The sequence below is a fragment of the Papaver somniferum genome, chromosome 1 (assembly GCF_003573695.1).
Source record: "Papaver somniferum cultivar HN1 chromosome 1, ASM357369v1, whole genome shotgun sequence".
Taxonomy (NCBI): Eukaryota; Viridiplantae; Streptophyta; class Magnoliopsida; order Ranunculales; family Papaveraceae; genus Papaver; species Papaver somniferum.
Genome location: NC_039358.1, coordinates 243,080,548 through 243,104,540, shown reverse-complemented (window position 1 = coordinate 243,104,540; position 23,993 = coordinate 243,080,548). Strand labels below are relative to the sequence as shown.

Here is a 23,993-nt window from a genome sequence, read left to right as displayed (position 1 = left end):
TTGGCATGACTCAGTAAAAAAACATTTTAAGGTAGCCTCTAGTTTCCAGTAATACACGATTAGTAACTGAAAAGTTGTCCTTGCCAATAAACAAGATCAATGTGGTCTCTCCCCTGCCCCCGTCAAGCATTTGTGTATTATTCGTAACAGACTGGATGCATTAAGGTGTCTCCCCAGTACCTCGTATACACCTTTACCTACCACTAGTGTGTAGTGGGATTTTTTTTTCTTTTTTCCTATGAGTCTCTTTCGACATCAAGGAGCTGAATTATTGAATTTTTGAAACTTGCTACTGAAAAGAGAATTGCTCATTTGAATTGGCTGCCTTCAGAGAGAGTACTTTAGGTGCTCAGCTTGTGCCAAGCTGACGCTGTTTCTAAATGAGTTATGATGCTGGTATTCCAGATGATATTGCTATTTGCATTTGATAGCTTTCATTTTCATAAGAATATCTACTTTTTGTATTGCTCTGATCATCTTTGTCATTCCTATTCTAGTCTTTTATGTCAGTGTCGGTATTAGCAGTCATTATCATTTAATTAAGCCCTTTTGTTTTGTTTTGTTTTGTTTTGTTTTGCATCGCCTACTTTGTTTTTAATTTGCCAATTGGTTCTAGTGGGGGAAGGGTAGACTCGAAACTTGTAGAGGGGACCTGTTTCTCCCTTTCTGGCATCCATCAATTCCTTGCCCATTGATAACTTATTCTATCGCCTAAGGTTGTTATGACTCTTTTTTTTGGGTTTGGAATCAATGAAAATTGCAAAAGATGCTGATAGCAAGTTCAAAGTGATCCCTGTTTCTCTGGAATAATGCTTTGTTATTGAAGAAAACAGTTTGCCGCAGATTTTTTTTATCAATTTGAAATGAGTTACCCTTGGTGCCTTGCATTCATAGATCTCTAATGCTTTTACAGGACCCTACCATCTGTTTTTTATCTAACTCTTGCTCATGTGGCTTTCTACATCAATGAGTTGGGTCATTGGACTTTTGAATCTTACTAGTGAAAAGAGAATTGCTCATTTGAATTGGCTGCCTGCACAGAGAGTACTTTTGGTGCCCAGCAGAAGCTGTTTCTAAATTCTAATTGAGTTATTAGGCTGGTTTTCAAGATAATATTGCTATCTGCATTTGGTAGCTTTCATTTTCATAACAGTTTCTACTTTTTGTATTGTTTTTCCCTGTCATTGTCATATCTATGTCCTTTATGTCTGCGGCAGAATAGTTTTAGTAGTCATCTCATCTGATTAGGCCTCTTTGTTTTCTTCTGCATCGTCTTCTCTGTTTTTTAATCTTTCCAGCCAATTTTTGCAAGTGTTATGCAAATTGGTTATAGTGGTGGAAGGGTAGGCTCGAAATTCCAGAGTGGTCCAGCTCAATCCCTTCCCCATTGATAGCTATTCTGCCCTCATAGCGTTGGTTTGAGATTTACTTTAGGTATGGAGTATAAAATCACTGAGAGAAGTTGCTGATTCCTTGAGCACTGAGAGAAGTTGCTGCTTCCTTGAGCAAGTGGCAAATGATCCCTTTTTCTTTAGAATAATACTTTGTTATTGCAGACAACAACAGTTTGAAATGGGGGTACCCATAGCTTGTGCCTGCGGCGGCATTCACAGATCTTTAATGCTTCTGCAGGACCCTAGCTACCGTCTGTCTTTCCAAACTCTTGCTTGTCAGTTCTGAATTGCCCTTCTTTTACCGGTTCTGCAAATCTGGGAAATGTTTTTCATTTTTTTTTTTTTGTTTAAATTTTCAATTTATGGAAATCTGAGAATGGACAACTAATGCCAACAAAATTGCATGTAATTGGATCATATTTTTGTAAAGAAAGAGCCTGACTGCTTTCAATTGCCGATTCCATTCTAATTCCAGCACATAATTAAAATCATTTTCTTGCCTTCCTTCCAAGAATTTTCTATATTCAAGTACAAAAGACTAATCAATTTGAATTTTGAATTACTTGCTGACTTTTGGATTAGGGTTGAGAGATTTTTTAGGAGATTCAAAGATATCTCTTCCCATACAAGAGAAACTTAACAAATTCCTTTCTTCTCTCAACGGTCGACTACTACCACTAATAGATTGTTTATATATTGAGAGACTGTGGTTAGGTTTTCTCATCAGTAAAGAATTCACAATGGTGATGAAGAAGTCATCATCCTATGAGGATCTCAGATTACAGAGGATCCAAGAGAATATGAAGAGAATGAAAGATCTTAAACTCGACCATTTAGCCATCAATCTCAAGAAGAGCAGCAGCTCCATTCAAAAACCAAGGGTTATGGTTCAGAAGAAGTTGGAGTTGGTTCCTGCTGTCCAGAGAAGATCTAGCCGTTTGTCAGATAAACCAGCTCCAACTTACAGAGAGGTATAATAACATGCCATTTCTTGCAGTACTCATTTCGTGTTCATATATGCATCTAATCAACACTAATTATGTGCTTGCAGGTTGAAGATGATTTCCCTTTGGAAAGGCTCAAATGTCGCAGCACAGGGATCTGTAAACGTAGAGATCGACTAGGCGATTATTATGTAGCGAGTGAAACTGAGAGAGCATATGCAACAAACAAAGCAGAAGAGTTGAAGGCGAATCTTATCAGAGATGATGGCTTTCCTTGCTTTGCTAAAAGCATGTTGCATTCTCATGTTAATGATGGGTTTTGGATGGTGAGCATCGATCGCATATAAAATTCTTGTTTTTAAGTTGGCATCTTAAAAAATGTCATTCTAGAGTTAAGGGAATAATGATTTGCAACTGTTGAATGCAGGGTCTTCCTGCTAGTTAAGGTGAGATCTTGAATGCTCATAGTCTGTAAGAGTTTCATATTGCTTATGTTTATGAATCTTCATATACTGCATGTACTAAATGGTTTCATCCGATTCATTTGAATTTCTGGTGTAGGTTCATATAATAAAGGCTAATGGTTCACAAAGAGACGGAGAAGATAGTCTGTAACTTGAATATATATCCATCACAATAAGGAAGGGTACATTTCGATCCTTGTTGCCGCAAGGAAAAGTGACTGCACAGGTGAAAATACTAATGGCATCATGCTATGGGTTTTTTGGGGTTGTCATTAGAATTAAAACCAAAATGCTGGTGAACTGCGCAACTAAGCGGTACTCTTAGGTTTTAGATGTTGCCAATTTGTAGCACTTGTGGTGCCATTTCCTTCTGTTTTAATAAATCAAACATTCTTAAGTCCAAAAAAGGAAAAAAAAAGAAAAGATAAAGAATCTACATATAAAATGATAATTTAAGCAAAGGATAATTTTATATTTTTATTAAAATAAAATGATTATTATTTCATTTTCTTATATTTATATACTTTCAGTTTAAGCAAGAAGATAATTTAATTCTATAAAGACACACTTAATTTTGGATATTACATGTAAGATGACATTTATTAAAATATTTTTTTATCTTGAATATATATATATATGATCAAATACTGCTTTTACTTGTAATAAAATGATGAGCTTTCTTGATTGGTCGCCTCGTGGAAGAAGGCATCCATGTACCCGCAGGTGCAGGCTTTCAAAACAAGTTTATCAAAATAAATTCTATTATAATTATAATTTTTATTTTATTTCCGTCTAAATAGAGTTATCAAATCATTAATTACTTTTCTCTTTGATGCCCAATCCATTTTGTCGTTATAAAAGTATTTTATTGCGGCTACTCTTTTCTTTCTTCTAAATTTCTAAATTCCCATCACCCAAAATATAAACCCTAGAAAAAAATAAGTGATTTCTTGCAGTGATAGGGAATGCATGTAGTCTCGAGCCAAATAACGACTAAAACCTAATCATTAATTCGGACGATCACAGGATTTAAAGGTGGATTTCATGGTTTTATCAATTAAGTTATCAATCACACCTCACTGTGATTCGATTCTCCAAAAGCAGAGGTCGTCTGCCTCTGGAGATGCATACAAGAAGAAGAAGACGAAGAAGATAGACGCCTGGACTGGCATGAACATCATCAGGTTCATCCTCAATTTTATGATTAGAGATCGATCATCAAGTTAAAATTATTGATTTAAGAATTTATGTTTTTTTTTTGGATGCCGTTATCTGTTTGTTAAAATGTCTCTTAGAAGCTTTCTGTTTGTTACAGATTATGTCGTTGGAGGTGATGAATACCATGGGATCTGAAGAAGAAGAAGAAGAAGAAGAAGAAGAAAAAATGGATGAAACTCTTGTTAAGAATGTGAGTTTTTCTCGATTCGGAGTTGTGTTATGGAAAACGCTAGGAAAGCTTTGTTGCTTACCTGTTGCTAGCACTTTAATATGCAATGAATCCCACGGCCTATCACTGTTGGATCATGGTATCCACGTGGGCGCCGCGTTACAGCGCTAGCAACTTGCTAGAACCAACATGAGCACAGAAACACCCCTAGCAAGGTCATTGTTTAATTTCCTATGGGCTGAAAGAGAGTCTGAAGCTTAATGAAATTTGGACTGTATTTGCAGACATTATTTACCATGAATATTTTGGCTCCGATTGTTGAAAGTTGTATTTCTAAAGCTCGAGTAAATTCATTTATTATGTGTGGAGGGGAAACTGGGTATCTGGCTTGTTGCTTGATCCATGTGATTCATATTCGTATGGCATTTTAAACGATTTTGAAGATTGATGTAATGCATTATTGCCGGAGCTTTTTAATGGCGTGCAATATTTTTTTCGGTTTATGTTCTTTTTTGCGGGTTAATTCCTCCCATTTTCATAATAATTCAGAATTACATATTGAATAGAGGGAACATTCTTCAGGTGAAATACGAAGTGCGTTACTAGAAGCACTAAAGGAGGCCTCACCTCTTGATTGTAGGCCTAGTTTTGGCATGGCATAGTCCAAAGACAAGTTCCTGAATTCATGTTTCCAGACATGAATTCTTAAATCAGGTATGGGGCTACAATTTTGATGTTTCCTATTTAAATAAATCATCGAGGGAGTAGAACAAATAGATATCATTTTTATTATAAATAAGCACGAAATATAGTTCAACTATGATGCTATGGTTGTTTCCCAAACTTACACATACAACAACATAAATCTTCAAATTATTCGTTTGTGATGGCAAACATACATGTTAGGACTCATGACATTAACACGGAGAGTCTTGTGGCATTCACTCCATATTGACATGTACTGGGGGTTAGGAGCTAACAAGTATTATTAAAAGGGTAACACAGTAACCAAATAAAAGTAACATCAGTTTTTCAGCAGTACTTGCGTTCATACTGACAGATGCTGTGTAGTAATTGATTCCTGTCAAGTTACTGTTTCTTAGCTTATCCTTCCTAGATATAGCAATCCGAATAATGACGACAATTCCATAGAAGCAGTACAGCGCGAAGAATCCATAGAGTGAAAATATTGTAGGTTCTGTAGCGTAAAATTCTGGCAAAATAGCGTTTAAAATACAGACGTAACTGGTGCCGATGCACAAGGTTGAAATGCACATCAGCGCAACAAGAGGTCGAAGCTGATAATCGTCCACAGTTCCGCTTAGGACCAATAAAATGGTAATTAAAGACACAAGAAATGCAACTATGTTAGTATTCATATAAATCGTGTAGACCACAGGGTTTTTATATGCCAATATAGGATATTCAGCGTAGTGTATTAGATAAGGGATGAAACCACGGCTGCTGTTATTGCTTTTGTTGAAATCTTCCAATATCAATCCTTTGCTTGTCATAGAAGAAGCTGAAGAATTCATTAAAACCTCGATAAAATCTGTAACGGCTTTCTGTGTGTTACCTCTACGTATTGCAGTTCGCATGTAAGATTCCAAATTGCCAGATATGTCAGAGTCATACATATGATTAAGATAGTAAGTAAAAGTAACCAGGTCGGTACCAGAGTCAACTTTGGTGTCATCTTGCCAATACCCACCTGGTGGGTTTAGTGTAGCTTGAAAAGCGATTCCTGCTATCAATGTCGCCACCACCATTAAAGCGTTCACCCTCTCTTTCTGCGAATCCTGACCATAAGTTTTTGAGATAGTTCTATTGATGTAAAGGGTAGAAGATGCATGTGATTAAAGGTCACATATATATCTAACAGTCAAAATGAAGCACACAGGAACGTTCACTTTTGTTAGCTCCACTCAATCGTAGACTCAAAATTTTGTGTACAGTGACTTACGGGGAATAAACATAGTCCGTAGTTAGTACTAAAAGTGTCCCGCATACCAATGTCAAGTGATGGTTAACCTTTGCAAGGGAAAAAAAACACATAAACTTGGTCAATTAACCCAATAACGACAATTCCTTAGTGAAAAAAACATGTATAATATGATACTGTTTAAATGGACGAGAATGTAAAAATTGCCAGGATGCAAACAGTTTCATCCTATCCATTTTTAAATATTTTTTTTCTTATTTTTAATTTACATCAGAATGCATCAAGTTTCACCCTCATTATTTTTTAAATTTATGCCAGGATGAATCCAGATTCATTCTTGCTATTTTTTTGGTGTCCATTTTACCCATATTAATTTTTCCTCATCCATTAGAACCATGTTTTAAAAATATTTGGGCAATTGACCCTAAAAAAGAGAGAGAATTGTCCCTGGTACTGAACCTTTGCAACGTTTTCAGTTGTCAGTAGGCAATCTTTTTCAACTCAAGGCACACACCATTTACCAACACAATCCCTAGTCAAACGTACTGGATATTTCATAAGCCCATAACCAGCATTAGTCAGTTCCGCAGCGGCGACCAATAACTTGATCTTCTGTTTGTATAGTGGTCATGTATTTTCTTTGAAATCAGTAGCTGAAGATAGCAGTTTCTAGTTGCATACTTTAAACAAAATTTGAAGGAATTCTTTTCCTTAAGGAATATAACAGTTCATTCTAATGCATACATACACTTCCGTTAGGATTTTATTACTAACACCCGAAGGCCAACGCTAGTGTATCTTGTTTATCATGCACCTACAGGGAGGATTAGTAACGAAAACTACTCTTCTTCTTTCATTATGTTCATATCCTTCCTTGTAATCTTATTATGACATCAATATTGTCCCTTAACAATGAGATTTTCTTTGGAGTACATTTAGGAATTTCTAGTTAGTATTTCCACATGTTTCAAAGCAAATTCTACACCTACTGCGCAATGAGTTATCCAATACACGATAATCAGGTATAACAGATTGCCAATGCCAAGAGTTGGAAAGCTTGTATTCCCTAGGGGCTGAGAATAGAGACACCTCCCACATTAATTTGCTTAGCTACTAACTCTAATTTGTGGTTACCATTCTTTGGGCTTTTCATATATTTGAAGTTGAAGGAGAATATTTGTGATGTCTCACATCAATGCATACGGTACTTTAAATAACACATTATTATTACGCCTTGATTTTCAGTAAAAATAAAAGATAGTAGACGAAAAACAGTACTCCATAACAAAAAGAAATGAAGAAAACAACAGGTACGTACAAGTATGGAAGCATTTATTATAGACAATAGGTCTAGTGGAAATTCCACATATAGACTTTATTATTAGATACCACTGATAGAAGTAGAACAGTGGTATTCATACTTGCATATTTATTCGGCGGAGATATCCATTGATAACTTAGACAGAAGCACAAAGGTAAGTGTTCAAGTCTTCGGTGGCTTGATTGCACAGAGCTAGATAATGAATAGGAACCGGAGAATCCTCATTTATCTTCTCATAATCTAAAATATACTTTACAATGCTTCCATGTCCATTATCCTTTGGATCAACGACAAGTGTTGCATCGAACTTCTTGTAATCATTCATCAAGTCTCCTTCAGATATGCTATGACATATCGTCCTTGTTTCATCGTTATAGGTAGTTTTCTCCTTGCAAGTAAGTGTTTTACCCTCTGCGTACACAAACACGTCAATATAAATGTTGATCAATTTTAAGTGTACAAATGAAGAGAAAGCAAGAATATAAGAATTTTGATGTATTGATTGTTATGTAAGCATATACCATGCATATAGCCCCACTCCTTGACGCAACCAGAAGTAGTTCCATGTCCCTCAACAGCTTTGGCGCTAGTGACAATATGAGGGATTGCGCTTGGAAGATCTTCATGGTGCTTATATATTTGGTAATACTTGTCAGCGTTGCAGTTAACCTCCGATTCCATAACAAGTTTCCCAACTAGACCTGAAATACCACGAGTATGAGCCATTGCTAAAAGTTGATACTTACGGTTTCCTTAGCTGAATATTAGGATGAGTGTGATTGCGATGAAAATTAGTCTTAGCTGAACGAGTTTATATAGAAACAACCAGAAACTACAGGAATGATAAAGGGTGGTGACTGGATAATGAGCTGTATTTAGGGTAACGATCATTCAACTAGAACTATCTTGAAAGACTAAGAGATTTAGAGACAATAAAAGATTTTGTGAGATTGTAGTTATAATTTGACCTTTAACCACTAGTATTGTGATGAGTTACTAGCACAAACTTTGAATGAATTCTTCGTAAAAACGGTTTAAAGGATCAGCTTCAAGATAGACAGATGATTGCATATACATCAAATTTATTACTGCATTTTCCCTGATTCATTACTTATTATAGATAACCAACCAGTAATCAGAGTGCATGATAGATTTAGTTTCAGTGTACGTTACATATTTGAGTTTGTTATTGTATTTTTCGTCGATCGATCAACAATTAATCGCAAATATGAAAAAATTGCACATCATGTTCGATCAACTGTATGCACTAAAGGTGTCCAATGCATGTTGTGTACATGTGGTTTGGGGTTTACTGCGTACGGATGAACAAAAATTCAGTCGTTGAAACCTATCAGTCCATGATAGACTGCAGATGTGAGGCAACAGAATAAGATCCGAGAAACTTTTACTGTTATAAAACATCACGTTTTCAACAGAGAAAAAACACCAAAAAGATTTTCAGTTCTACTCATGAAAAATTCTGCATAGTCTTTTAAAGATAGCTTGTGCTACTAAATTAATTGCGCTCAGACGGACCCAAGAATTATTGTTGGTGGGGCTGGACTACTGAAGAACTCAAGTGAAAAGGAAACTGGACAAATAAAAATAATACTCCCTCCGTCCGATTATAAAAAACGTGCAACTAGCTCAGCTAGTGATCCCCGTTTCTCAAAGTTTCATGCGCTTCATGATCTCCCAGGTTCGAGTCCCAATGGCGTAATATTGCAAGAATTAATATTATGTATGGAAGGTAGAGTTAGTTTGCCCCCTTGTGACACAATCTCAGACCCCCACCCGTTTCGGCTTTTTTGGCTAAGTTACCCATGAGACCCGCTGGTCGGCTAGCACAGCAACCTGGTTACGTTGTTGGAGCTTAGCTTGTTAGGCTTCCAACTAGTTAATGTAATACTCTTTATCTAATAATTATTAATTGACCTATTTATTTTCAGATTTTGTCTCACAATAGATGACTTATTTCACCAAACAAGGGGATATTTCTAAAATTACCCTTTTAATTGATTTTTTTTAGTATAAGAAATATATGTAATTTGATAGGCATGTTTATATTGGTTAAGTAAGTGTTTTAAAAAATGTTTTTCAACGATATAAAGTTTGTGAACATTCGTGGTATAGTTTGAGAGATAAATCATTTTTAAATGTACTAGTTATTATCCATAAGGTACAATTGTAAAAATATACTTAAATACTCTTTCCCCTTGTTGCGTTAAGAATTGTGCAAATTTAAACTAGGTCAATTAATAATGAGACGGAGGAAGTAATTATTGTACGAGATAGTGGATACCCAAAGTGCCTTAATTTTATAGAGGTAAAAGCCCATCTTCAATGAATGTCCTCGTCATATTTCCTTCTCCTAGTGATTTCAATGAAACAAATATGTCGATGTGTGCTATGCATGGGCATCTCTCAATCCGGATTGTATTCATACTAGAAATAACCCGTGCCGTAACGGCACGGTATGAAACAAAATAAGTTTTTGTTAGAATGGTCTTAATTAATAATTACCACACACTATGAGGCTTAATTTGACTCATGAGAATTATAGACATGAAATCTTAATCCAAATAATTGTAATTTCGATTACACTTAAATAATAGTTTAATAATTCCTCACTATATTCTTTAGACTTCAAATAATAGTTTTTGATAAAAATTCCTCGTTAATCATTCTTTGAGGGACGAAATTGGGATTTCTACCGTTGTGGTATTGAACTTAGAGAGTGAATAGAGTACTCCCTAATGGAGCAATGTTCTGAACTTCCAATATCGAATTCTTAGGGACGACGGTATGCATGGTATCTTCCTGTGTTGGACTTCAAGATAGATTAGAATGCATGACTAATATTTTTATTAAAAAAAAAACATTAGTTTGATTTGGACCGAGATAAAAATATACTCATATTTTGACCGATCATTAGTAAATCCAAAGCAGTCACTTAGTTGGTCGCCATGAAATCGACATCTTCCCATTTTCTGGCAACACGAAACTTGAGTACTGCAGGTTTAATTTCATCGCAATTATGTAAAAAATGATTAGAAGGCGTCACTAATATATTGTTCTTTTTTAAAAAATAGTTTAATTCGGATCGAAATAACAATATACTCAAGTTTTCATCGATCATTAGTAAATCCAAATTAGTGACTTCGTTGGTCGCCATGAAATCGATCTCTTCCTATTTTCTTGCAACACGAAACCTAATTCTTGCATGTTTATTTTCATCGCAATCATGCATTCTCGAAAAGAAAGCAAATACGTTTTGGGCAATGGTTTTTATGGGGTTGCGGCTAATCATGTTTGACATGTTGATACTCTTACGAAAAAAAATCACCAAAAAATTAAGTTGGAATGAATGAATGAGTGAATGTGTGTGGTTGAAGAAATACAATCCCTTATTTATACACAACTCATTGATAATTATAATTAGGGAGCATTCAATTTTTTAGACATTTTTTCTTTTGGAATGGGTTATTACGTGCTAGTCATCAAGGAGCAGTCGTTTCGCTGCATGCAGACCTTAGAGCATGGACGGTTTTAACTTATTTATTGATAAGCAACTCTCTTAATCGTGGGAGGATAATGGGAGAGTAAATAGAGATTCAATGCAATTGAAAAAATTGGAATTAAAAGATGAGGAGATTTGATTATGGTCTAATAAAAAATTTTTCCTTTTTGAGATTCTTTCATCTTTGTTTGTGCTGTGAATCACCAAAAAAAAAATATTGATTCCATCAGAAGACATTAAACGTTTCCAGAAAAATGTTTTTTCAAAATTCACGTTTGTGAGTTTGGAGATACATTCATCTGTAAGTTTTATTCTAGTAAGTGTGTAAATGTCATGGAAGCTCATAAGTTTCATTTTTTTTTTTTCTTGAAATCAACTGATATGGTGACAGTTTATTTCACCATTTAATTTCTATAGTGTTATCTCTATTATTCAATCGATTGGAATAGGCTAATCATGATTAGTTGTTATAAAGAATGATGTCACCAAGGGAACTTTCGCGTCATGTTATTCCTACTCATAGGCGAGGATAGAGGGAAACGATGACCCATAGATTTTCACGAACTTTGAATCTTCTATAAATTCTTGGGTGCGTATTTTTATCATAGTTTTGAAATCAACATTGTTAGATGGGTGCAAAAACTATGGCAAGCAGTCAGATAGTCAGTGCAGCATTCTTGTTATAATTAAAGTGGGTGTCGTGGAAAAAAACGGTGCCAATTTGTTTGTAAAAAAAATATGATTTACATCGTTTCACTTTCAAATTGTGAGGATTTGTACTCCACCTATATATATATATATATATATATATCAGGTGTTCAATTTGCCAACAAACAAGTGCAACACACTTCACATAACAAAAGATGCTCCAACATGCCGTGATATCTATGCAGTGAGAGTACTGATACATGGATCATTCAAACAATCAACAGCTGGTTCTTTCTTATGACCAAGACCAATAATCAGTAATGGGAAAAAAAAGAAGAATCCACTAAAAAAAGAGAATAGTGTGTACCTTTTGTATATTATTTTCTTCGTTAGCATCATCATCATCACACTTCTTCTTATTTTGTTTTAGGTTGATCCATAATAAGTCATCTTGAATTATAGTCCCTAAATTTTTGGACCTTGAAAAATTTTACCAAAGAAAAATAGAAGAGAATTACCCGCACAAGGAAGAAAATAATGGCTGCCCGAATATAATGGAAAATATTAATTTTCTATTTTTTTAAAAGATTATTACATTAACTGGTTGGAAGCCTAACAAGCTAAGCTCCAACAACGTACTACTGCATTAATTAAATAGGTTGTTGTGTTAACCTATCAGCGAGCCTCATGGGTAACCTATATAAAGGAACCGAAACGGATGGGGCTGAGATTGTACCACAATGGGGGCAAGCTAACTCTATCTTTAATATGAACTCCTGCAATATTACGTAATTGGGGACTCGAACGTGGGACCTCCAAGAACGCATAAAACCTTAGAAAACGGGAATGACCAGCTGAGCTAAGTGCCCGTTCTTTTTGAAAATAAGTTAATATTATTAACGAATAAAGGTTGATATAGTTATGTTGAAAATGTGTATATATAAGTCAATCTAAATGTATTGTTTTTAACTGTAGATCTTGAATTTTGGGCTACATATATATACCATCTTAATGATGAGTTTCTAGAAGAGGGAGGAAGTAAATTTGGGTTCAATTTTCGCTTTGATAAATCGTAGTAGTAACAATCTAAATGACTTGGGCATTATTAAGCCTTGATTATGAGTAGAAATTACAGAAAGTAGATGAAAACCGATACGAAATGAAACACACCAAACATATGCGCACGTACGCATTTATTAGGTAGAAAATAGGTCTAGCGGACACTTCACTAATGGATAGTACTCTCCATTTTGACACACCTTACACGTTATAACACACTGATATTATCCGATAGATATATCCATTGACGATTTAATCAGAAGCGCAGAGGTGAGAACTCAAGTCTTCGGTGATCTGTTGCTGGCAAGCTAGATAACCAAATGGAACTGGAGAATCTTCATTCATCTTCTCATAATCTATAGTCCACTTAACAATGCATCCATGTCCATTAGACTTTGGATTAACTACAAGTGTTGCATCAAACTTCTTGTAATCATTCATCAAGTCTCCTGCTACTACCATATGATGTATCGTCCTTGTTTCATCGTTATATGTAGTTTTCTCCTTGCAAGAAAGTGGTTTCCCCTCTGCGCGAACAAATTAACACAATAATATAACCGGAAATAAATTTTAATTGCAGAATATGAAGAAAAAGTAAGACAATAAATTTGACGACTTTAATGTATTATCAATTCATATGCAAGCATACCAAGAATATAGCCCCACTCCTTGACACAACCAGAAGTAGTTCCATGTCCCTCGACAGCTTTGACGCTGGTGTAAATATGAGGGATTACGCTTGGAAGATCTTCATGGTGCTTATATAATTTGTAATACTTGTCAGCGTTGCAGTTCACCTCGGATTCCATAACAAGTTTCCCAACTAGACCTGAAATACCATGACTATGAGCCATTGCTAGTAGTTGATACTTATTGTAGCCTTAACTGAATATTAGGACGATTGTGATTGTGACTGTGATGAAAATTGATCTAAGCTGAATGATTTTATATCGAAATAACCAGCAACTACAGGAGTGAATTGAATCAGGGTGATGACTCGATACTGAGCTGTATTTGGGGCAACGATCATTCAACCATATCTATCCAGAAAGATTTACAGATTTAGAGACCAGAAAAGATTTTGTGAGATTGTAGTCATAAATTGACCTGTAACTACTAGTATTGGGATGACATACTGTACTAGGCTCAAACTTCGAATGAATTCTGTTTACAAACGGTTGAAAGGATGAGGTTCAAGATATATATATATATATGATTGTATAAATCGAGTTTTCTTCCTTTCCCTTGATACATTATAGATAACCAACCAGTTGGATTGACCATGCATTTCATAATCCATGCATCCATGACTTGGAACCTGAGCTTTCTGTTGTCAATAGGCAATCTTTTTGTGACACAAGGGGCACCATTTAGGCATTTAGCAACACAACCCCATAGCCAGTCAAACATACTAGATAATAGATACTCCCTCCGTCCGTAATTAGATGTCCTAATTGTAGTTTGCACAATTTTTAAGACAAGGATGTTAGTAAAATTTAGAAATGATTTATTTCTTAAACTATATCACGGTTTTTGGTAAACTTTATACTGTTAAAAAGCATTTTAAAACACCTACGTAACGAATATAAACATAACTATCAAATCATACATATTTCTTATAGTAACAAAAATAGGTCATCTATTTATGGGACAAAACTTAAAACCAAGTAGGTCATCTAATCAGGGACGCAGGAAGTATTTCATAAACTTAGCTAAAAAAAAGTACTAGATATTTCATATAAACTCAGCTAAAGAAAAATACTAGATATTTCATAAGCCCATGGCCAGCATTTTTTCAGCGTCAGCGGCAAGCAATAATTTGATGGATATTTCATAAGCCCATAACCAACATTAGTCAGTTTTGAAGCTTCAGCGTTGGGTGAGCAATGGGTGGGTAGGTTCTGATTTGGTACCACCCATGTCCAATCCAGTAAAATGACGGACATTAAAAATGCACCCACGTTTAGTTCATTACCCAACGGGTAAAATACCTATGGATAAACCGATAAACTGGATGGATGCTGGCGAATTGACGGATTTCAAAACATAATTACAAAACACTAATATTAATGTTGTGTACAATAAACAGAAAAAAAGATTACTGATCATGCATATTGAGTCCATAGTATCCTCAACTTAGTCTCATTCTCTTATTCTGATCCCGAATATTTCTTTGGCTTCTAAATATAAGTAACTTGTTCACGCTCTAGCTTATCCTTCCTATTTTGGTATACCACCAAATCTCCCCTCCGGGTTGGGTATCCAACGGAAGGGTGATACACCAAACCGATGATTTTAAAAATTCACCCGCACCCAATCCGTTCCACCTGCTAAAATGCAAATGGTTTTGAATAAAATCCATGGATACGAGTGTTTTTACTCACCCTTAGAGACCAATAATTTGATATTCCACGTATTAAGAGACTTAAAACGCCCTCCTTTCCCATGAAGGGGAATGTTTGAACTTCTAGTCTCACTGTTAAATACAACTCCAGACTAATAGTTGCTTAATTCCTAGGGGTGAGTAAAAACATTAAATCCGCGAATTTTACCCAAAGCGATCAACATTTTGGCAAGTGGACTCCCAAGTCTTATCTTGGAGGATTGGACGCGAGTGAATTTTTGGAAACCGATCATTTTTACGGGTTGGACGCAGGTTGAACATCACCCATCAGTTGGACACCCGATCCTAAGGATAATGTTCGTGAAGGGTATTATGGAAAATTGGTAGATGATATATATAGTTTGCTATTTAGAAGCATTGAAGATCTTCAATGATATTCCAGAAGTATAAATTTTGGATTAATCGGAGACCTTCATATCAATAAATATTATAATTTTGGTTGCTGGAAAGACATTATGTTACTCTTGGTTGTTCAACATTTATCCATTTACGTCTATAATTTTTTATATCCGCAAATCCATCTGTATAAAATTCGCTCATCCGCTCACCCGTCAAATATGAGAACTGCGGGTGTCACATCTGACGGGTAATAGATTGGACGTGGGAGAATATCTTAATCTTCCATTTAAATTGATTGGACGCAGGTGATAACAAATACGTATCCAACAATTCATTACGCACCCCTACTAAAACCTCTAGCCTTTATACACACTAGCTTTGTGCCCGTGATACCCAACAGGCATTTTTTATGTTCTTTTAACTTGGTGTGCGCTAGGCTTGGACCCACTCCGTGGTGACGATTTGGTGTGACTGAGTGAATATATTAAATAGGCGAAGAAAATATATGAAATATGTGCGGATTTTATTTGTATTTTCCTTTTATTTTAGAAGAAAATAGTACGTGGTTTTGTTTTTGTTTTCTTTTTGTGTATTAATTTGGAAAAGAGAGTCCTAATATGGTAGGTACTTTGCTTTTGGGTTTGTAATTTTTGCTTTGCCAACTGTCTTCACCAAAACTCTTGTTTCACTAAACTTAAAAAAAAAAGCCTTATCCAACAGGAGGCGAGGGTTTCCTCGCTATTAAATATGGGAGATTTTTTTTTCTAGATCTTTAACTCTAGGCCTTTTAAGTCTTTGTTTTTGTCCATCCACTCCACACATTGCCAATTGATCCGGGTAGGTAACCTTTGAAACCTAAGATTTCTGTTATCAATAAGCAATATTTTTCAAACTCAAGGCACACCATTTACCAAACAATCCCTAGTCAAATGTATTTGATATTTCATAAGACCATAGCCAATATTTGTCGGTTCTGCAGCGTCAGCGACCAGTAATGATTTGATGGATATTTCATAAGCTCATAACCAGCATTATTCAGTTTTGCAACTTTAGCGTTGGGTGAGCAATGAGGTGGTAGGTGCGGATTTGGTATCATCCGTGTCCAATCCATTAAATTGACGGATATTAAAATTGTATCCACGTCCAGTCCATTACCCAACGGGTAAAATACCTATGGGTGAACGGATGAACCGGGTGGATGCAGGTGGATTGACGGATTTTAAAACATGATTACGAAAGACTAATATAAATATCGTGTACAATAAACACGGAGAAAAAAATATTAGAGGTCATGCATATTGATCCCAGTTATTTCTCTGGCTTCTAAATATAAGTGGATTATTTGCTCTTTAATACTTACATTTTGTCCAATATTAGTGTTTGGTCTAAATTTTGCCCAACTTAAGGTTTGGTACTTGTTAATTAAGTTGACCAGCGTTGACCTCAATGACTAAATTTAATTAATTTTAAAATAAATTACACTGACTTTACAAGAATACCCCCGATATTGGTGTAAGATCTGACGGATTTTAATGAAAACCATCTAGCTACGGTCCGATTAAGTTTCTTTTTTTCTGCTTCCACATGTTATAATGGAGAACCCCATTGATGGCGAAAAACTAGCACAACTGCTGTTTTTACTACTTTATCTTTTTCTTTAGTAAATCATACCATAACTGTGGTAAACTCTCCATAATTATATGGAGAGACATGGATCAATATGGTTACTCCTCGTATCTGCAAATTCCAAAACCAACTGAAGGTATGCGAAAGTCTGATTCAATTAAAACTATAACCAAAATTATATTATCAACCTTACACGTAAGCAAATTAAGCAAGTTTTAACAAATCAACAACATAAATTAACCTCAATTTCAATTCAATTACACTCAATCAAACATACGAGATAGCATCAATCGGAACCCAAATCAAAAACCAAATTTCAAGAATGGAACGACTTAAGAAAACTTCCAAAATTTCCTTCAATTCATTTAATCGTATAAACTGCAACAATCTACGTTACCGATTAGCTCACAAACAACTCATGAGTAGAATAATTAGAAGAACCGAGAAGGTACGGAAGCTAGGTTATAATTTCATTAATAAACTCAGGTGAACACAATGATAGGGTATGAAAGTTCCAATCCACAACTCACAATCGGACGGTTCCCAGCACATCTACTAACAAAACAGAACTCTGAGAAAATAACCCTAAGACAATCTTAAATAAAGGCCATACAAAAGACATAATAGATAAAGGCCTAAGCCCATTATAGTAAGGTCATGACTCTTTCATAACAAATCCCTCTCCTTCACCTGATCCTTGTCCTCAAACATTAGTTTTGGAAACTGAGCTCTCATAGATTGTTTTCCCAAGTAGCTGCTTCAACTAACAAAACCTCCCACTCACTACATCATATCCTGTATTTTCCAACACCTCAGTTTCGGAGGTGTTTAACGGATATTGACGTTGCGACCTTGTGCAATGCCAATATCCGTTGGAAACCAAAAAATACGTTGGTTAAATTATATAATATCAATAAGCTAAAATAAGTTTAATGGACATCTAACGTATAAAACGTTGGGCAACATCGGCAAATATGTAATATCAGACATATCTATGGGCTTTTAGTAGTCTAGTTTATTTAATATCAATTTCTTTTTACTTATTATTATTTTTTTAGAAAATCTTAAAATTTCCAAACATTTCCCTCTCAATATTTCACCAAAATCATCCTCCCTCTTATTTTTTTCACCAAATATTTTTCCCTCAAAATTTCAAACATTTCCCTCTCATACATATTTATTTCTCTCTCACACCCAAATATATTCAGACATATTCATTATCTCATCGTTTTTAACGTTTCTCTCTCAGAACCCAAAGTCTGAGAAACAAACCCTTAAACTAAAAACTCAGTAACCAAAACCCTTCTCTTACAATGAAACCACAAATCGAAACCTGAATTTCAGTAAACAAACATAGAAATTTCAATCTATTCTCAAAACCTAGAAATCTTGATCCTCTAGAACCTTAAAGAATTCCTAAACCTAGAACATAAAATCAATTTTGTTACTGACATCTGAAATCAATTCATTTGATAGTTGATTATCATCAGGTTTAAACCATTATTTCCTAGCATTGTTGTTTAATTTTGATTTTGTTGACCTAACTCTGTGAAGTCCATACAGATTTTGGTAATTTGAAGTTAGGTTTTTTTTTTTTTTTTTTTTTTTTTTTGTGTGTGTGTGTGTGTGTGTGTATTATGTAGAATTTCAAGGCATGGGTGTGTTTTGCTTTCTGCTTAGTCAACACATTTAGTTTTATTATTATGGTGCCATCAATTTTTTATTTGTGAGCTATTTTCAGGGTCAAATTGCTTTTTTAGTTATCAATCTCTTGCTGCTTGTATTCAAATGTCACTTGTTTGATTTGTTACTGCTGGATGTAGTCTCAATTGTGTATGGCATGGTTAGTTTCTTAGTTTTTTATGAAGTCCTATACTTCATATTACATGACTCATTGGAAGGTTAATTAGAATAACTTGTTAGTTTGAACGTAGTAATAACTAGAGCTTACATGTTCTTAGAGTCTTGATACGGCTTTTGGTTCCAATGCAGTATCATTGTTATCCATCTGGTTATGCTGTCTCTTAATGAAAGAAAACAAGGATAGAAAACAGAGTCCTTAGTGGGAAAATAACTCCCTTTTTCTGGTCCTCATTGTTGTGATGTTGTTGTCAGATGGCAATTCTAAAGTGTGATTTGGTTTTGGTGCAGGTTTCGTTGCGTAAAATTGCGGTTTTAAGGACTTGAAAGGTCGGGTAACCTGTTCAGCTTTTTTTTAGCTGCTATAGTTATCATTGTTGTATAAGATTGTATGTTCAGCTTCTTACTATCATATTGTTGCCTGCTTATTACTTAGGTATCAACGTATCGTGGACGAAACCTGTTCACCGCAGAGAGGGTTTGTTGCTTGTTTGTACTTCTAGTAATCTATAGTTTCTGCCTCTCTCGTATTGTGCGTAGTTTAATTTGCTCTTAGTTTGCTTATAATTCAGTTTCTTATTATGCATTCAGTTTGCTTAGGAATCAGTTTGATTGTTTTTGTTTCGTTGTGAATTACAGGTTAGAAATAGTGCATCAATTTTATAATCTGGCCTGTCTTCATTATTGTAGAATGTCTCAACATACTGAGAAAAGCTGGATGTTTGAAGATAGGTTTAGTCATGTGTATAGAACAGGAGTATATACTTTTATTGCCTTTGCATATAAGAACAGAACTAGAGACTCACAAACTTATCCCTGTCCTTGTCGTGTTTGTCGTAATGCAAAATCTAAGAAGTCTGAACTAGTGAGGCATGATTTAAAAGTGAACGGCATGCTAGTTACATATGTACATTGGTCACTACATGGAGAGAAGCCGACACCACCATCATAGGTAGTTCCCCCAAATGTAGATCAATTGGTTCAAGAAGAAACTTCAGTGGAGCCTGTAGAGGAACATGTAGCAGAGGACAGTAGAGATGGTGGGTGCAGGTTGGGTGATTTTGTTGACAATGCATTTGGGGTATTTGAAGGGTTGAACGAGCACGTCGATGTAGGTGAATATGAACATCCCTTTATTCAAGATCGTAGCTTAGGTAAGAAGTACGACAAGTATAAGAAGTTAGCAGAGGAGAAGATATATCCGTCATGTGAGAATGGTCATACAACGCTTTCTGTCATAGTAGAGTTGCATCATGTAAAGAAGACTTTTGGCATGGTCAGGGAATAGTGTAACTTACCTCTTGGGATTACTTAGAAAATGGTTTCCATAGGGCAATATTTTTCCTGAAAAATACCCGATAATGAAGAAGATGTTGAGAGATCTTGGAATGGAGGCTGAAAATATACATGTTTGTGTTAACCATTGTGTGCTGTTCCGGAAAGACCTTGAGAATGCAATAGAATGTCCGATTTGTGGAGCATCTAGGTACAAAGTTAAAGTGGGGAAAGATGGAATACCAAGGCCAACAAAAGAGCTAGAGAAAGTGTTGCGACATTTTCCGCTCGATGAAAGACTTAAGAAGTTTTATACTGTACCATGGATCTCTGAAGACATGACGTGGCATGATAGAGTAGAAGCGTCGTATGATCATATGCGCCATCCAATAGACTGTGTTGTGGCAGAACACGAAGGAAAGGTGGCCTGAGTTTGCAAGTGAAGCGTGTAATGTGTGGCTTGGCATCTCAACTGATGGGTTTAATCCTCGAGGCATCCAATCTACCGGTTATAGTTGTTGGCTAGTTATCTTGGTAATGTATAACTTTCCACCATCACTATGTATGAAGGAAGAGTTTCAGATCATGTCGTTGTTGATACCAGGGCCTAAAGCACCGGGGCAAGACATCTGTGTTTTTCTTCAAGTATGAATAGAGGACCTGCAACAACTTTGGGAGGGTATTGATGCATATGATATGCGTTTAAAATAGGCATTCAAGTTGAGAGCAATTCTTATGTGAGGTATTCATGACGTACTTGCATACGGAAATCTATCTGGATGTGTAGTTCGTGGTTACAAAACGTGTCCTGGTTGTGCAGATGAGATGGAAAGTAATTGGTTACCTCACTCCCGCAAGATTGTGTACAAAAATTTCCGAAGATTTTTGAAGACAAATCATCCTTTCAGGTACATGATGAAAATTTCCTTAATTATTTTTGATTATCTAACATGATGAAATGTCGCATGAATTTGATACTGCAATTACTTGCAAAACAAATAACTAAGCATGGCTTTTATATTTAACTTTGGAGTTTCTGGTTCATTGTTGATTTTAACATGTTCAATAATTTCCAAGGGAGTTGGTTTAAAGTTGTTATTCTTGATTTTTTGTGAAGCTTGGTTTGGTCATATATGATCATTTTAGTTCTTAATTTTTGACTGTTCAATTGAAAAGGAATTGCATTGGTAGTGAGAATTTCGTGTCCTCTTTTCAGGTCAAGCAAGTATATGGGACTCCAAACAAAAGAGAAGGGATTTGCACCAGTTCGATTAACCGGACAAGAAGTAATGGCGAAGACCAGTCATGTTCATTATGTTCCTGGTAAGCTTTCCAAAGACGGTAAGAAGAGAAAGAGAGATTTTTATGAAGTTGATTGCGATGATATTCATTCACCAACTAAAGCGTTTTACAAAAGGTCGAGGCCGTTGGATATTCCAACATGGATTTATAATGAATATTGTTACTGTATTGATGTAATGCACGTTGAGAAGAATGTTAGTGAACATCTTGTAGATGCTTTACTTGACTTAAAGAAGAAATAAAAAGATAGTGTGTTTGCTAGGAAAGGTATGGAGGCTCTGAATATTCAGAGGGGTCAATGGATTACTGAAGATCCTGAAACTGGTAAAGATATCGTACCTGACACTCCTTATATTTTGAGCAAGAAGGAAAGAAATGACTTTTTGAAGATATCGAAAGACATGAAGTTTCCGACTGGATTTTCCTCAAATCTTGGAAACAATGTCACTCTTCAACCTCCCGGCCTGCACTGTTTGAAGTCGCATGACTTTCATATGATTATGGAATATTTGCTGCCAGTTCTGCTACAACATGCTTTCCCGCGCTACCCAGATCTTCGGAGGGCTCTTCAACAAATCAGTTTGTTCTTTAACAGGCGAAATACATGGTTGCTGAGGCATTATGTGTTCTGGAAAAGTATTTTCCGCCTTCTTTTTGTTATCAGCATCCATCTGGTGGTGCATCTTGCTGATGAAGCTCTAACTTGTGGACCAGTTAGATTCCGATGGATGTATCCATTTGAAAGGTAATTACTTTAAATTATTTTGATACTGAAGCATGAACTGAACCAAGTTTTAACTTTGTTATTGGTAATCGACACTATAATCTATAAACTATGCAGCAGCTAAATAGTTTCATGTATAACTTAGGTGGAGCTAAGCTCCAAGTTTTAATCACTAGTATTTATGATGGGTATATCCCTCCAGACTTGAGTTCTGTATCACTTTACAGATTCTTTTTTTACAGTTAATGAATATCTGCAGCTGGTGTACACTGAAACGAGACCAGGTCATAATTTTAGAGCTAAAAATGATGGTGTCGAACTATTTTGTTCACATGTAGTTTGTGTGTTACGCAGGGCGATGAAGCTTTACAAGAACATTCCAAGCAACAAGCGTTACGTGGAAGGTTCGTTTAAAGAAAATCAACATGTATCTGAAGGTGTGGTGCATGCAATGGAACACGTGGGAAACAACTCAAAGGATGGCAATCACAAAGCTACACATGAAGCATTCTTGGATGCCGATTCTGAGTACAATGATGAAGGCCCTCGGGGATATGGAGATAAGAAAGTGATTCTATCTGATGTACAAATTATACAGATATTTAGATGGGTGATATTTCATCATGAAGTAGAAGGTCTTGCAGATTACTACGCGTGAGTACCTTTTTTATTGATTCTTTAAGAATACTTTTCTTTTGTAGTTTGTGATAATTATTCTCACATGTAAGCTGGTTTGCCAGTGAATACTGTGATGAGATAATGGTTGATACAAATGGGATAGAGAGCACGAGAAGCGAAGTAGAATGACAAACAGATTTCATAAAATGGATGTATAATAAGGTAATTATGCTGAGATTTATATGATTTTCATATTGTGCTAGTCAGTTTTCTTTGTGACTGACATGTTCTGTAATGCTTCAGTTGGTGAAAGAGCGCAAAATGAACTCCAAATTATGGCGTTATGTAAAAGGGCCTGTTGGAGCGAAGGAATATAACAAGTACAGGGTCAATGGTCATATCTTCGCATCCAAATCCTATGAGCTAGAACATGATCGCGTCATACAAGATAGTGGCGTTTGCATGGAAGCAACTACAACATACAGGGCAAGTAGTAAAGATAAAAAAACTCGTCGATGGTGTGACTAAGTGGTATGGTGTGGTTAAACAAATATTGGAGCATGACTACACAGAGTTTACAGAGGTGGTGTTTTATTGCGACTGGGTGAAAGTTGAGAAGAAGAGTCATGGGTGTAAAATGTGTCCTGATTCCAACTTGGTACTGGTGAGCTTGAATAATTTCAGAAGTTCAAACATTTACTTTGATGAAGCTGCGATACTTGATTTTGAGGCTTCACAAGTGTTTTACTCGCCAGATCTGAAGGACCCTGAATGGTCTGTTGTAATTCACTCTCCAAGGAAGATTACTAGACAAGCAGATGACTTATTGAAGCAACGTTCCGAACTTCCAATATCAAATTCTTAGGGACGACGGCGTGCATGGTATTTTCCTGTGTTGGACGTCAAGATAGATTAGAATACATGACTAATATTTTTATTAAAAAAAGAACATTAGTTTGATTTGGACCGAAATAAAAATATACTCACGTTTTGACCGATCATTAGTGAATCCAAAGCAGTCACTTAGTTGGTCGCCATGAAATCGACATCTTCCCATTTTTTGGCAACACGAAACTTGAGTACTGCAGGTTTAATTTCATCGCAATTATGTAAAAATGATTAGAAGGTGTCACTAATATTTTGTTCTTTTTAAAAAAATAGTTTAA

General features: G+C 35.6%; 4 protein-coding genes and 1 long non-coding RNA gene across 6 annotated transcripts; 3 read left to right on the top strand and 2 right to left on the bottom strand.

Annotated features, from left to right (window-relative positions):
• Positions 1 to 2,134: 2,134 nt before the first annotated feature.
• Positions 2,135 to 4,650, top strand: LOC113339685 (B3 domain-containing protein At3g19184-like). 2 transcript variants are annotated; one of them, XM_026584923.1, is made up of 4 exons: positions 2,135 to 2,365; positions 2,446 to 2,664; positions 2,766 to 2,784; positions 2,900 to 3,240. In XM_026584923.1, exons 1-3 carry the CDS (start codon positions 2,135 to 2,137, stop codon positions 2,781 to 2,783), a joined length of 468 nt encoding a protein of 155 aa, XP_026440708.1. In that variant the 3' UTR covers position 2,784; positions 2,900 to 3,240. The 2 variants fall into 2 exon arrangements, 1 of the variants encoding a protein (XP_026440708.1); XR_003355098.1 differs by lacking the exons at positions 2,135 to 2,365; positions 2,446 to 2,664 and adding exons at positions 3,829 to 3,986; positions 4,118 to 4,650 and having other exon boundaries at positions 2,666 to 2,784; positions 2,900 to 3,028.
• A 2,719-nt stretch (positions 4,651 to 7,369) lies between these two features.
• On the bottom strand, positions 7,370 to 8,231 carry LOC113339676 (major latex protein 149). Its single transcript, XM_026584914.1, has 2 exons — positions 7,974 to 8,231; positions 7,370 to 7,863 (listed from the first exon to the last, which is right to left on the bottom strand). Exons 1-2 carry the CDS (start codon positions 8,176 to 8,178, stop codon positions 7,589 to 7,591), a joined length of 480 nt encoding a protein of 159 aa, XP_026440699.1. The 5' UTR covers positions 8,179 to 8,231; the 3' UTR covers positions 7,370 to 7,588.
• Positions 8,232 to 12,663: 4,432 nt separating this feature from the next.
• On the bottom strand, positions 12,664 to 13,754 carry LOC113322285 (major latex protein 146). The gene is made up of 2 exons (XM_026570351.1): positions 13,329 to 13,754; positions 12,664 to 13,206 (listed from the first exon to the last, which is right to left on the bottom strand). The coding sequence occupies exons 1-2, from the start codon at positions 13,531 to 13,533 to the stop codon at positions 12,932 to 12,934; spliced, it is 480 nt and encodes a 159-aa protein (XP_026426136.1). The 5' UTR covers positions 13,534 to 13,754; the 3' UTR covers positions 12,664 to 12,931.
• Positions 13,755 to 20,599: 6,845 nt separating this feature from the next.
• LOC113339670 lies at positions 20,600 to 22,042 on the top strand. Its single transcript, XM_026584908.1, has 2 exons — positions 20,600 to 21,091; positions 21,400 to 22,042. Exons 1-2 carry the CDS (start codon positions 21,009 to 21,011, stop codon positions 21,725 to 21,727), a joined length of 411 nt encoding a protein of 136 aa, XP_026440693.1. The 5' UTR covers positions 20,600 to 21,008; the 3' UTR covers positions 21,728 to 22,042.
• A 688-nt stretch (positions 22,043 to 22,730) lies between these two features.
• Positions 22,731 to 23,402, top strand: LOC113339665. The gene is made up of 3 exons (XR_003355097.1): positions 22,731 to 22,863; positions 22,950 to 23,049; positions 23,131 to 23,402. It is a non-coding gene; the product is annotated as an uncharacterized LOC113339665 (long non-coding RNA).
• The last annotated feature ends 591 nt before the right edge of the window (positions 23,403 to 23,993 follow it).

Excerpts from the sequence above, each read along its gene's own strand:
- LOC113322285 (XM_026570351.1), bottom strand. The coding sequence starts at position 13,533 with ATGGCTCATAGTCATGGTATTTCAGGTCTAGTTGGGAAACTTGTTATG. Across the intron at positions 13,207-13,328 it reads GGAGTGGGGCTATATTCTTG|AGGGGAAACCACTTTCTTGC; the intron begins GTATGCTTGCAT and ends TTGTTCGCGCAG.
- LOC113339685 (XM_026584923.1), top strand. The coding sequence starts at position 2,135 with ATGGTGATGAAGAAGTCATCATCCTATGAGGATCTCAGATTACAGAGG. Across the intron at positions 2,366-2,445 it reads CAGCTCCAACTTACAGAGAG|GTTGAAGATGATTTCCCTTT; the intron begins GTATAATAACAT and ends ATGTGCTTGCAG.
- LOC113339670 (XM_026584908.1), top strand. The coding sequence starts at position 21,009 with ATGGAAAGTAATTGGTTACCTCACTCCCGCAAGATTGTGTACAAAAAT. Across the intron at positions 21,092-21,399 it reads AAGACAAATCATCCTTTCAG|GTCAAGCAAGTATATGGGAC; the intron begins GTACATGATGAA and ends TCCTCTTTTCAG.
- LOC113339676 (XM_026584914.1), bottom strand. The coding sequence starts at position 8,178 with ATGGCTCATACTCGTGGTATTTCAGGTCTAGTTGGGAAACTTGTTATG. Across the intron at positions 7,864-7,973 it reads GGAGTGGGGCTATATGCATG|AGGGTAAAACACTTACTTGC; the intron begins GTATATGCTTAC and ends TTGTGTACGCAG.